The sequence below is a fragment of the Phalacrocorax carbo genome, chromosome 6 (assembly GCF_963921805.1).
Source record: "Phalacrocorax carbo chromosome 6, bPhaCar2.1, whole genome shotgun sequence".
Classification (NCBI taxonomy): Eukaryota; Metazoa; Chordata; class Aves; order Suliformes; family Phalacrocoracidae; genus Phalacrocorax; species Phalacrocorax carbo.
In genome coordinates this window covers 12,468,482-12,482,960 of record NC_087518.1, presented here as the reverse complement: position 1 = coordinate 12,482,960, position 14,479 = coordinate 12,468,482, and the positions used below count along the sequence as shown (strand labels likewise).

At 46.4% G+C, this 14,479-nt stretch overlaps 2 protein-coding genes across 5 annotated transcripts in view; one reads left to right on the top strand and one right to left on the bottom strand.

The window, feature by feature from the left end:
• TMEM43 (transmembrane protein 43) overlaps positions 1–14,479 on the top strand; it is a 481,635-nt gene that overhangs the window by 276,241 nt on the left and 190,915 nt on the right. The gene's annotated exons all lie outside the window — the stretch shown is intronic.
• KLF15 (KLF transcription factor 15) overlaps positions 3,032–14,479 on the bottom strand; it is a 46,746-nt gene continuing 35,298 nt past the window's right edge. For 2 of the 4 annotated variants that reach the window (XM_064453723.1, XM_064453724.1), the window contains 2 exons: positions 11,206–12,313; positions 3,032–5,062 (listed from right to left, as the gene is read on the bottom strand). In XM_064453723.1, coding sequence (XP_064309793.1) covers positions 4,894–5,062; positions 11,206–12,313 — 1,277 coding nt within the window. In that variant the 3' untranslated portion in view covers positions 3,032–4,893. Of the gene's footprint in view, positions 5,063–11,205; positions 12,314–13,226; positions 13,340–13,448; positions 13,570–14,479 lie in introns of those variants that run through there. The other 2 variants (XM_064453725.1, XM_064453726.1) reach the window with 2 other exon arrangements.

Here is a 14,479-nt window from a genome sequence, read left to right as displayed (position 1 = left end):
CTTCTGTGTGTGTTGGCAGGTCCTTGGTATTTCTCCCAGACGGGGAGGGCAGGTCTGAGCCGAGAGCCTGTGGTACAGCACATCCAGGCTTACATAACCCAGGGGACCAAGGGTAATCATTAACACTGGCTTATTGCCACTGGCTTTGTGCTGGAGTCACCTGGTTGTTTGGATTAAATGTATAGTGGCCATTTAGACAAGAAGGCAGCTGCTGGCACAAGGTTTTAAGTGGAAACAACCCCCCAGGGAGGGTGGGAAGCAGGGGACTGTTGTAGCCATCCCAGGGTCTAAACCCAAGCACTCCTCCAGGGAAACAGATTTGCCACCTTTCATCACACCACTCTGCCCAATGGGCTGGTTTGCTTTCCATAGGGGTCCAGCTCCCTGAGCTGCCCCAAAAACTGCCAGGGGAAAGAGCCCGCACATAACACAGGTCAGGGAAGCAGGACCCTTCTTAGGGAGTTTTACCTCGGTGACTCCCAAGTGCAACACATCAGCAAGCAAGCTCTCATTCCTCTCTCCTTGGCATCCTTTCCGAAAGTAGACGTTATCAGTGTAGCCTGGCTTTATCTCATGCCCCGTCTTTACCTTTCTTTGCTTATCTGATGTCTCATTTATGTGTCCTATTACTCTTTGCCTCCTATGCCTCTGTGTGGTATTGACATGTGGTCTGTGCCACTGTCTGGGGCAAAGGAGACTTGGGACTTCTCGGTTCTGTTCCCATCTCCCCTCTGCATTGCTCTGTGGTCTCAGACACATCACTCCACTGCTCTGTGTTTAGCCATGGGTCATAGAAGCCAAGTCACCTTATAGAAATACCACTTTATTCTTACTCCTTATGCTTAGTCCTTACCTTGAGAACAACCCTCCCAGTTGGTGGCTCTTCACCTCTCATAACACTATTCCTTCACCACTAGCTCTGACGAAGAGACTATAAACAGCCCAAAACTACCAGTAAAACATTTTGGAAACATACAGAGATCTCACAAGTGCTAGGAACCAGATCATGATCATTACGTGGAGGCGCTAACACTACACGCATCTCCATTAACACCTCAGAAACCCAATTACAGATGTTTTAAGTCAATGAGACTTAGGCATATGTATAATGATGCCATGCTGTGCTTTGCCATGCAGAGTTGCTGAAGCAGGGACATAAAAAACTTATCCACAGTTGTGGCATCAAAGCACTTAAATATATATTTATCGTCAGGTGGGTAAAGAGTAATCAAGCTTAAGGCAAGGCCACATTTTTCTCGTGAATCAGCAAAGCCCAGGCAAGCCAGCAATTCCACATACAACAAACACCAATATCTCTTTTGGAGATTTCTTCTCTTTTGTGACAAACCTCTCAAAAACATCATTCATTTTCATGCAGAACTAACTCCCTTCACAGAAAACGTGGCCGTATTCTTCTGAGCAATATGTTGCAACTTTTACATAAACTTAAATTTCCTTACAGGCCAGAAAAACCCACACAATCCACACTCAGAAACCATACTGAAAACAGAAAAGAAAAAAAAAAAAAGAAAGAAAAAGTGTTTCATGGAAAACATTCCAGGCTAAAACATAGCTTAGATCTTAGATTTCTGCACTGCTGTGCTCCAACAGCAGGTGTTTTGCATTACCCCACTTCAGCTTTAAGTATTGTCTCTTGCAGAAAAATGACAACTTCTGCCCCGAGTGTCCTGCAGGATGAATTGCCCAATGTTACAGCAATATCAGAACTCCAGATGAGATGGGGAGGAGACTGAGATGCTGGTTAAAATAAAGCAGCTGGTTTAATGCATGATGTCAATAGGGTGAGAACAGAAGGGAATCAAAGATCCTCTTGGTGCAGGCTTGCTAATTAAAGTGTGTGTGCAACTAGCACTCTTAAAACAGCTGTCCTTAGGACTCTTGTCTTCAGGCTACATCTCAGGAGGTAACAACAATCTGGAGTGAACAGAACTTGGTCTGCTTCATCCCTCGATCCTCTTGCCAGACTCATACCATTCTCTGGGAAAATTAATCAGGGGTCTGGAGAGCCCTGGTTCATCAGCTGGCATTTTCTGGTGGCTGTTCTTCAGGGAGATACTTTAATCCCCAAGTGCCCATTAGTGTCAGAGTGATTCTTGCTGGGAGAAGATCTGGACCCACTGCACCATTGCTCCCATGGAGACTCAGTTATTTTAACACCAGTAGTGTTGCTGGTTTCTTCTTCCAGTGGAGGCCAAGCAACCAAACGCATAGTGCAAGAGATGTCCTGGCTTGCAGATCACAAGAGCATCATGTTCATGCCCCGTTGTTACAAATGGGAAGCAATGGTTGTTGCAGAACAGGGTGTCTTCTCAGGCCTGAGGCATGCTTCGTACCACAGATCCTTCACATCACTCTTAGGCATGGGATTTACAGAAGAGCCAACTGAAGCGCCTTGGCACCAAGACCTCCGCCGTGCTGAGCCTTTCTTTCACAATCTAATCCTGTGACTACTGGTCTCGTTGCTTGCTCCTTCCATCCAAGGATCACACAAACATAAATTAAGTCCCACAGTATCATTATGATGCATTATTATCCCCATTTTACAAGAAAGGGAACTGCAGCACATGGCAATTGAATCCTTTGTCCTGGGTCACACAGTGAGTCACCATCACAGTCCCAAGCAGACTCTGAAGGCCTTCCTCCTTCACACTAACCACTAGAGCTTGAATTTCCTCAAAACCTGCTTGCTCTAATTTATTAACCACAGTTTTACTGAAGCTGCAGACCTGTTCCACAGCAGTCAGAAACCACAGAAGGCATTCGGGTCCCAGTGTGGCTGCCAGGAGAGGCGTGAGGGCTCTAGCAAAGGGAGAGCTGAAACATCTCGTGCCTCCCAAGACCTTCTGAGATGAGAAAAACTTCTGAAGACAACTTCAGGTCTGTTCCATTGTCTCCCTGTTACCCAGCACCTGAAAAGTTACATCCAGGTGAATCAAAATTTCAAGTTCTATTGTCCCAATAACAGAGCTGGCTACAAAGAAAATTAATGAATACTAATTTCAAGAAGGGATTTAAAATTTCCATTTTCATTTTATTGTCAAAGTAAATATATTTTTATGAAGAACAAAAGAAAATATACAGAATTGTAACTTATGTACACTGGCTTTATAGGTATTTTTGTTTCCAATTTACACAAATTTTGATACGTTATTAAAAGATATTTTATATAGATATGCATCTATGTACAGTTTTATTTACATACATTCATAGGATGTGATATAAACCAGTCAATAGATGATAGTTCATTTATATTAATTTCTAGAGGACAAAAGGAATGCATTTGCCTTAGCTAGACCTGCTGTTCTTGCACAGTGCGGGCTCCTGCTCTGCCTAGCGCTAGAATTGCAGTTTCCTATCTCCCATTTTGCCAACAAAAAGACAAACAGATGCTGTCAGCAAATGGAAAGGAAATGCAACATCCATTATAAAAATCATTCCTAATTACTGAATTCTACTTCTTCTAAAGCTTCTTACAATTGCCAGAGTTCAAAAGGAAAAACAAAACAAGAAGAAACACAAACAAAATCACTCGCCTGCTACCATCCGATTATTTGTTTAAATTCCCTTCTTAGCCAGCTACCACACAAATTTGTTTCTTTTGGCTACTGTTCTCACCCATTCACCCACCCCAGCTGCATGGAGCTCTGACATGGCTGTCAGTAGGAGAGGACTAGCACTGATGATCACCCTCAGACAGAAGATCTCACGGTGCTGTCTCACCAGGCCACAATGCCTCCCACCCTCCCCTGGGGATAAGAACATCCTACAGGACCCAGCTGACCAGTGGACAAAGACTTAGCTCCAACCAGCAAGGCGCTGCCTTGCAGTGGATGCTCGGGATGCCCCGTGCTCACCAGGACCACCAGGCACCTCCAGGGCTGGTGCTCTGGGTTTCTCCCCCAAGGTCACACAAGAGGACAGGCACAGAGACAGCTTCCTGCTGCTTTACATGCTAGACAACAGCTCTTCTGCTAACGACAGTGGATGCTACAAACCAGAGTCAAAGGAAAGCAGCGTTTCCTTCGACGCATGAGCATCCTTTCACCCCATGACAGCACAGGACAGGAGAAACATGCACGCAGTACACGGTCAGCCACACCAAAAGGCTCCACTCCAAGCCATTTCATCCAGTCTGAGCTTCTGGGTTTGCTTGGGGTATGCCTTTGCTTAAATATATATATATGTATGAATATACATAAATATTTATATATAGCCCTATCCAAGGCAAAGGTAAATGTGAGTGGGAGAATTTAGAGAGGCACGGAGGCACATTCCAGCACTCTCCACGCATTGCCTCCCACTGTCCCCGACTCCCACTGTTCCTCCTCCTATGGCCAGCCCCTACAAATCCTTGGCTCAGGCAACCCAAAAACAAAGGAGTTGTTTTCATCTCAAAAGGAATTTGCTGTTTCCAAACTGGACAAATAGAGCAGCTTAATAAAAACTCACAATGAATGGCCTGTACATGAGCAAAGCCCTCAGGAATGCCAGGGCTATAATTAACTAGCAGCAAGCAACTCTTACATTTTCCTGTGCAGCAGAAAACAGCTAAAAATAAAACACTGTAATTTCCAAAAGAAGCAGCAGCAAAGGAGGAAAAGACAGAAGGAAAGGAAAATAACATCCTTAAAGGAAAAAAAAAAAAAAAGACAAAAAGGAAAAAAAGGAAGAAGCACCCCCCTCCCTTGACCCAAAAAGAACTTCATTCTCAAATCATCTTTAAAGGACATGGGACACTCAGACATGGTGGTATCAAGTAACAGCATTGAGTGTTCTGTGGAGACAAATAAATTATCACTAGAAATATAGTGAGCAAAGTGCTGTCATGGGCTGCTGTTGGATGGCTGGGCGGGAAGGGGAAAGCGGGACGAATCAGTTCACAGAGCGGACGGAGCGGTTGCTTCGTGGAAACCGATGCACCTTGACGTGTTTGGACAAGTGGTCACTTCGAGCAAACTTCTTCTCACAGACAGGACACTGATAGGGTTTAACCCCTGAGTGGGAGCGCCTGTGCCGGGACAACTCATCTGACCTGGAGAACCTGCAAGAGAAGAGAAGCCTTTTCATATAAATGGTTTTTCACATTGCTAAGTCTCCCACAGCAGGGAAAAAAAGTCCCCTCAGGCAACTGGGAGGCTCCCTTGTGGCAAAGCCCGAACATGCGAACTGAAAGGGACATACCACAGGGCCGGTCTGGTCCCAACTGGCAGTCAGCAGCAGTGATGGAAACATAATCATCAACCTCATCCCATGTCAACTCTGGACTCAGAGTAATGCACGGAGGCAACGTTTGTACCACCCTTGCTCCATACCCAATAACATGGGTATAGCTCAACAAAAACAGCGCTGCTCTTGATCCCTCTGCCCGTCCCCTTCAAAGCCTGTCCTGCAACATCTCTCCTGCAAATCCACGCATGGACCCTTCTCGAGCAGAGATAACAACCAGCATCCTGCAGGTAAGGTCTGCTCCAAGTTCCCACTGACATGAGCACAACAGACATCCAGTACTTGCACGTGGTTTGAGATGGACCCCAGATAACAGCTGGACATTGCTGCCCAGAAGCTACATGGCTTATCAGATCCAGCTGAAAAAATTGGCTTTTGTACGAGCTCCTGCGCGCTAAATAGTCATTAACACCTCAGTACCAGAGATGCTCAACATTGTAACAGCTGAAACCCAGGTGGGCCCCAGCGGCAATTAGCATAGTTACTTCATGGGTAAATTGAAATCAAGACTGAACCTTTAATTACCAGAACTGTCTCCCAGAGTCATTTCAATTCTAGATATTTCCCACCTTCCATCTCCACAGAAAAATGCCCAAATAGCCACTGTGAATTTCACAGGATTTACTGAACTCAAATCAGCTAATCCTTTCGTCTTAACAGCAAGGCTGGCTATATTTCCAGCTTGGATGTGACTGGAAGCCACAGGGTTAATTAATAATGTCACACTAAAACAGCCCTGTCCAGATGGGTACAAAATTTTTGCTGCCTGACAAAGGGCAATTAAGTGTTTTGTTGCCAGAGCAGTAACAAAGAGCGGCACAGAAGTAGTGCTTGCAAGAAATGGTATCAGCTGTTTATTTACAATAAATAAATGAAGTCATGGGCACTAGCTGAATAAATGGGGGAAAGAACATGTAGAAAAATGTGCCCTTCTGGAGCAGAATATCACATCATCAACAGAGTGAATATGCTATTTTTATGAAAGGGGGAAAACAGGACTGCTGGGATCCTATGAATAAGTCCTTCATGCAAGAAAAATAAGTTTCCATATAAAGGTTTTAATTAGCTCTGATCTCCCGCCGCCAGCTGAGGAACGGGGTGCCGGCAGTCAGAAAGCTGGGAATGGTTCCCTTAGTTCCTGCAGCTTTTCAGTCTGGTGATGCTACCCAGGGAGCGTTCAGCCAGCACAAAGCAGACGCAGATACTTAATGTGGATAAGGTATGGTGTGGACATATATCTTCCAGGGGCATTTCTAGGGGAGATTCCTTCACCCATTCTCTTCCTTTTCTCCCTTCCCTTGCTTTGGTATACCATGGTGAAAGAGTCAAATCCACCATTAAGAGCAGCAGGCAGATGCCCTAATGGAGCCATCAACCTGTCCTTGTCTGAGGTGCCTCTTCTTCACAAATGCTATGACAGAGATTCCTCTTCACCCCTAGTACTTGCATGTTTGCTTTCTCTAGCACCCCTGCTCCTTCCAGCCACGGCTTACCATGTCCATGTCTGGACCTGGGCGCAGAAGGGCCGGGGATTTCTCCTGAGTCCTTAGCAGTGAGCTAGTCCCAGTGCCACATCTGTGGAGGGATGCTCTTGTAGAGCTACGAGCAAGTGGGACTAATCATCTTTCTGGAAAGGGCAGGATGTTGCCGGCGCAGACTGCCTCAGTGGGACTCAGTGCTGGACACGGAATGGACCTGTTGCCAGTGGTGGCAACCACGCCCAGGGAAAAGAGGGAGAAGAGAGGGAAAAGCACCTTTGCCAAGACCCATCCTCTTATGTGCAGGCTTATCACCCAAAGGAGTAAAACCAGATGTGGCCAGGTTGCCTTGTCCCATGTCCTTGGCCATTAAGGTCACCATCTGCAACAGAAGTGCAGTAGCACATGCTAATCCTGCACAAGAGCTCTGCAAGTGCATTTTGATGGGAATTGCATGGTGAGGGAGAAATAGGCGCATGTCAGGAATGAGCAGCTCCGCTCATACCCTGGGAGCTTGGATGAGTTCATCCGACAAAAATACACTCTGCCTCATAATGATGTCCTTAGCTGAAGAGGCAGGAATGTTGCAATACTGTTCCCCAACAGTCATGGAAAGATCAGCTTACAGAGCCCACAGAAATAAACCTCAAGCTGTCAGTGTGTTTACAAAAAAACAACGCAAAGGTTAGGACAAGGAAGCCAGGAGGATCTGGTGGCCTGGTTCTGCAGTGAAATTATATTTGCAGCACATTCTGGCACTGAGGTCACCCCAAGGAAACTGCAAACAATCCCCAGTGGAATGCCAAATTCAAACAAATAAAAGGTACACCCAAGGAACACCTCACTATCCCAAATCACTGCCACTTCCAGAAGGATTCTTCCTTCAGAAGAAAGGTGGAGGGATCTGGGCAATCCCACAGCAACTAGCAAAGTTTCTTTCATCCTTCTATTGGGTGGGACCCCAAAGGACCTGTAACTATATCTCCCTTGAAGACAAATCCTAGAGCTCCATGATGTGTAGGACATGTATGGTGTCTCCTGGCCATATGAGGACATTGCTAGGTGGCTCACAAGGCAAGAAAGGTCAATATCTTCAGCCTGGTACTCCAAGGTCCCTACCACGGCCACAAGCCATTGAAACTCACTCAGGCTGTACCTCTCCTCCACAGCGGAGGGGAGGCTCTAGAGTCATCCTGCCAATCCCCAAAGCACCGCTACAGTAAATCTCCTGCACACCTGCAAACCACTTTGCACAGCACCTGCAAAAAAGGCCAACGTGAGATGCCTGCCCTGACCTGTCCCACACATGGTCCCCTCCACGCTTGCCTGGTCCCATACGCACTCCTGACCACATGCATTAGAAGCCTTTAAACCCTCCCTACCAAACCAGGCAGAGCTTGTATTGCACGCTGTCACCTGCAGAGCTTTGCGGGGAAGCGCCTCCAGCCCGACAATGTGGCAGGGCATTTAAAGGTGATTGCCTAATCCCCCAGGCCTTACAACAACTGCAGCTTTGCGTGTTGCTGCTCCATCGGAGCATCGAGAGCTTCTCCTGCTGCATGCCGTAACACGGCTGCTGGGGACCGGCCCACGCTGCAGCTCAGGTTTTTGGTCAGGGCTGTCTCAGGAGCAGCGCTAACCGCAGCCTGCTGTATGCCAAAGGTATAAGCTGGCATGACACAGGTCAGCGCGCCGACCGGTACAGCAGGGTATCGAACGCAACGGGTCACCGGCCACTCACGAACGCCTTTCTGCAGCCTGCTGAAAACAGCTCTTGCCCCATGCCAAGGAAGGGCACAAGCAACCAGGGTTCAGCCTCTTCCAGGGAGGTACTTGGGGCTCTCCCACTGTCCTAGGGGTTAGCAAAAGGGATTGCTGTGTGCACACCCCTACCTTGCTGCATTTAAAGCATCCAACCTCACCATAGCAGGGCTGCCTGTAGAGCTGGGAAAGCTTTAATCCCCCACAGCTCAGCCACTTTGTGCTAGGCAACACTTTGTTTTCTTTTTGAAATTACTGTATTCAGTGAGGTCAGATCTTAAGTGTCTTTCATGAAAAAATAAATACGCAAGTACAAGAATGCAGTGAAAGAAGGGGAAAGCAGAGCCCAGCAGCATTTCAGTACTTAAATTAATTTGAGATGATATAAAACTGGGAGCAAACAGAGAGTCCAGATGTATTTGACTTAAGTCATGTGAGATCTCAGCTCTCACTAAACTTCTGGAAAACGTAAACATGCTTTATTGATTAAAAGGGACTGAGTAATTCAGTGCTCAATTGGGTCTGGCCTTTGATATGTAGGGGATGTGCAAGAGTCTCAGGCCAGTGCGACAGACTGCTGTGAGCACAGGAAGCAGCTCGCCAAGCGCTGCCTCTCCTGCTGGCTACAAACCTCCCTGCTCAGAGCAGAACCCTTCTGAAGTTTGGGGGTGTTGGGGATTGGGGTACCAGCCTGGGCTGTGAAATGCAACGAGATAAACAGCAATAGAGTTTGAAAAGCCCTTGCAGCAGCTGGTTGTGGACAAGACACACATTCCTCATAGCTAAGGTGATTAATTTCTCATCCCTGCTGGGCTCCTCATCTTTAAAAAGTTGTGGCTGGCTGAAAGTTCAGGATGCTCCCAGTGGCAGGACCTGCACTTCTCTTGGCCCACCTTACACCTGCGTCCTGCTTTTGATTCACACCATTTGCAGTAATGCTGGGAGAAGGCAGGCACCCTGGTGTAAATTCAACCTCCGTCCCTTACCACTTAATATCTTTCCTAAATGTTCCCCTTGGTTTTGCAACCTGGGAAACACCAGTTCTGTAAGATAGAACGGGAGAAGATCACCCACAGGCAACACTTCGGGTTCCTGATCTTGAGCCACAAAAGTCACTGGAAGGGTTGGGATAAATCTCAGCATGGATCAGACAAACCCTCACATGCCACATGCATTTGTCACAAAAATGACAGTTTTGCTCACATCCCAGTGCAAGGGAAGCCAACGTGACACCCACAGACACGTTCACAGGCAGGAGGCACATCTGCTGCCTGTGCGCACGTACTCTGGCAACCAAATAAAAAGGAGCGAGTGCCTCTACTGCAGGTCAGGAGCAAACCAGCCTGCAGGTTATGGGACCAATCAGCTCAATAACATGGCTTTAATTTCAGTGCATGCTGAGCAGCAAGCCACTGAGCCTGGCTCATGAGAAGTGCCACCAGTACGAAAGGAAAGAAAATCACCACCAGTTTGTAAAACCACCGTAAACTGAAACAGAAAAGAAATTCACCAAAGAAATTAATTACATTCATCTCCTCAGTCCTTCTGAAAGGCAAATTTCAAACCAGTCCAGTTGGGGGCCACAGGATTCAGCCCCATTCTGACCTTTTCCCTCAAACCAATCCAGCCATCTCTAAGTGCTGCATGTCTCACATACTTGCATTTTTACAGAACCCTCTCCTGTTACTTTTTACCTCGCCTGTTCCCCATGATCACAACCCATTTCCTCATTAGACATTGCTCGCTGAAGCTCTGCAGGATATTCTTTGAAAGAAATCCTGTTTAATTTAATACAACGGAGTTAAGATTTTGTTTTTCCCATCTTAATTCGTGGTGCTGTATATTAACACTTGCCAGCAGGCAAGCTAGTAATACAGCTAACTGGAATGAAGGAAGAAGACTTCCATCAAAGTTTCCTTAAAATAAGAAGTTGATTTTTTTAACGAAGTTTTCATTTTTCACCTAGTATTAAAAATTAAAAAAAAAAAATAAATCAAGAGATACCCTCTGCGAAACATTTTGCTTAATCAAACCTGCAATCTTTCATTCAAGCAATGCTTAACTCCACCTCAGCCTTCTGGTTATGTTGTTATATCTGACAGCTTTTTGCAACTTTGAGTGGTACCCACGCATTCTTCTGAATTAACGCAGAGAACAAAACCCAGAGCGTGCCAGAGTGTCACTGCCAGCATTTCCAGAAGGAGTGGGATGGAGTGAGTTTTATAGAAAACTGCACAGAACACTGCTCTTCTTAACCACACTCACTTATCACAGCCCTTCAGTGACCCTGTTTAGCCCCATGCAGTTGGAGGCACAGACAGCCATGCAGTGATTCTGCCCTAAACCATCCAGTTCACTTACAGCCTTCAGCTGGTACCAGCCAAGCATCTGCTGCAACTGGTGTGCTGCAACCAGACCAATGTGAACGCAAGATATTGCCTGCAGTAACAAGCTTAATCTGACCCTCCTGGAATGAAATACAAATCACGATGGACTACTACGATTTTTTTAAGACACTTAAACAGCTGGTCCCAGCAGGTGATGGTCTACTATTTAATTTTCCAAAGCCCCTAGATAACCTAACAGGAAGAAAAAGGTCTTAATTCTCAAACCAACCGAACAAGTTTTGGGAACAGAAACGGTTTATAAATCAGAGTGCAAACCTACCTGTGAGCAAAAGGGAAAGAGGGATAGGACAGTGCTGAACCCCAATACTAACCTCCATCCACAACCCGGCCACGTGCATGCAAAAGGCTTTTCTCCTGTATGCCTCCTCAGGTGGGCTTTCAAATGGCTGCTTTTCGTGTACATCTTGGTACAACCAGGAAAAGAACATTTGTGCATTTTAATGAGTTCTGCTGCAGGGTTCTTTTGAAATTTCTGACCCATGATGATTCCTGTCTGACCCTGGATCATGCCTCCTGGCCCAATTGGCTTGGCGGCGATGGGGACAGGAGCAATGCGGACAAATTTAGAGGACAAGTTCAAATTGGACGACTGAACTATCTGAGGCACAAGGGCAAATGTCTGTCCTTGGATGTTGACGAGGAGCTGTGCAATTTTAATGTTCTCTTGTGCTGGTCCTTGGGAACCGGGGCTTGTGTTGGACTCCTGTTTGACCTGTACAGGCTGAATTTGGAGCATAACTGGTATCCCATTCTCCAGGGACATTCCTCCATTTTGAGCTTGGCCACTTTCTGTTGAGCTGCCCAACTGTTCATTTTTACTTTCTTTTAAACTAGCACTGGGTAACATATGGTCTTTTTGCTGTAGCGAAGCAACAGAAACTTGGCTGCAAGCTCTCAAGTCCTTGGTCTCACTTTTAGGTCTTTCTTTGAGCTCCAACTCCATGTTCTCCTCCAGAAATTCCTCAATTTCCTCAAGTGTGGGCTGAAATGGTCCTGAGTCTTCCATATCCACAGCAAATTCAGGCAACCTAAAGTACTCCTCTTTCACTATTGGCTGAAGTCTCCTTTTGTCCCACCATGATGCAGCAGTGTTTCCCAAAGATGCCTGGGACAACAAGTAGTCTAAGATACTGTCCTGACTTTCTGCACTGGACGTGCTTCCATAGCTGGAGCTGAGAACCTGGGAGTCAGGGCTAGAACAAGAACAAAAGCTGGACGAGTCGCTGTCATCTTCTGACAGGGGAGAGGGCAGCATTTGGTACGACCTCACCCCTGCTGTCATGTCCCCAAAGTATCCAAGAGAAGATCTTGTAGATGAAAAGGATTCATCAGTAGGCAGCAAGTGATCCACCATTCCTGGGCGATCTCTTATGGATATCCCAACAGCATATACCAGGCAGCAAAAGTTCAGGTAAGAGCCTGAGTGTAGGAAAACAAAACAGCAACAGTCAGAAGTTGGTTTAATCATTTATCTCCACAAACTAAAGCTCGTAAAGCCCTCTAGCTCACGGGAAAGTCCAAAGCATGCAGTCTCACTGAGTACACATGCTGCTACACGCTTTGATACGTCTCCACCACCCCCTAAGGACTGTCAGGGCTGAAGCATTTTGCAGGATTGCACCACATATTTGCAAAAGAATTCTTTCAGAAATAATTTCCCAACTGTGTGCGCTCTAGATTTACAGCTCCCTTCCAGAATATTACTGGCAAGAGAAAATAAATTATGGGCTTTCACTTAACGGTGAAACCTAGAGCCAACAAAGGGAAACGGGAGAAAAAATAAAGTGTTGAAATTTTTACCACCCAAAAAAAAACAAATAAAAAAAGAAGCTTATTGCTGGTAGCCATGAAACGCAAATCCTTTCCTTATCTTGTAGCTTTCCACCAACCGTATTTTTAACTTCCTCAGTTCCACAAATATAGGCTAATCAGCATAATGCAAGGATCAATCTGTCAGGAGCCAAAAATATTTACTGTGCTTCAGCATTTACTAGGCGGATTTTCCCTTCCAGATGTAATGAATCAGTGTACCAACGTCATCATCACCTGCACTGCCCTTAATAAGGCTGGCACTGCGCTGAGCTAATTACCATGTCCTGGCAAGCCAGCTGGTGGCTGGTTTCACCTCATCACTCCATACTCCTTTCTCTCTGAGTGCAGAGGTCGAGGTGATCTGAACCTCACGCCAGTTGCTAAACTGGGAGGGCTCGTAGGGCTCGTACAGACCCCCGCCATCTCAATCTGCCGTGACCCATGGCAGGCAGCCACACTCCCAGTTTCCCCCCCTGTATCGAGGAGGCAAGCGGGCACCATCCCGCAAGCCCCTACTCACATGAGCCATAATCCCGTTGCAACCCCACAGAGGCACAAGGGCAAAATCCATCCTTCCTGGCGCAGCCCACCGCAATGCTCGCCGACACCGGCGACCATCCTGCGCTTTCCCAGTTAAGCCAAGCAAACTTCCTAGAAAGGTTTCTGGGGAGGGAAAGGCAGGAGGGGCATCTGCGTATTCAGGTTTTCCCCCCGCCCAGAGGAAAAAAAATAAATTGCTTACGGACAGAGACTATGCCTCTTAGGGAGCAAACGCAGGGACCTCCAGACGGAGCGAACACTATCCTCAGTCATTCGCTCAAGGTGACTGATTGAAAACAGAGCTGTATATGTGCATAATAAAACAACTCTTTCTGTGGAAGGTATGTGGACTGCAGAGATAGAAGTCATTTGATCAGCCTATGAGGTTTTGTGTGTGTGTGAATTAGGAGGCATGTGACCCAGCGTGAAGGAAATGCCAGTCAATCTTGTTACACGCTGTCATTTTCCACAGGCTCTGCCGCTGCGCTTTGGACGCTTTGCCATGAATAGTCAATAGCTCCCAGTTTTGTGCAGGGAAGGGGATGGTTGTTATTGCTCTTGCAGAGCATCCTTGCTGCCTGATCTCCAAAATCTGCCCTGTCTTTGCCTTCTCTAGAGAAAAATCAAAACGCGTCTATGTGCTCCGTGCTGCAGCAAACGCAGTGAGGTATTTTACACAACACATTTCGAGAGCTCTGTCCCACTAGCAGCATCTATTAATATTTCACAGGAAACGGGGGGAAAAAAAACATATTTCTTAAAGATTGAAGTTTCCTCCTTCAAAAGCACATGGAGGAAGTAGGGGCAGGTTGAAAGACTTAAAAGTAAGACTGCACATTTTCCTGGTATGCGTGGCCTGTCAGTCAGCTATGCCTCAGAACCGATAATGAAATACCCACATGTGCCGAACACAAGGAAGTTCAAACAGAGGTTAGTGGCTCTGTTTTGTGACCTTAGCCTATAATCATTTCTTAGAGTAAAAGTGAAGAGTCAGAAGAGCTGAACTATTTCTAACAGACTTTTTTTTTTTAAATCTCTGTGTTGACAGAAAGTTCCTACAGCAGAAGTTCCACAGCTGAGCTATTCCCAGTTTTGAAATAGAAAACACAATCTGCTTCTGAGAAGTTTGTATTGGCTTCCAGTAAGAACTCACCCAAGCACCTCATTCCTGTCTTGCACCAAAAACTGGTGACTGCCTTGTGAAATGTGGGGCAGAAAGGAGGACTTGCCCTC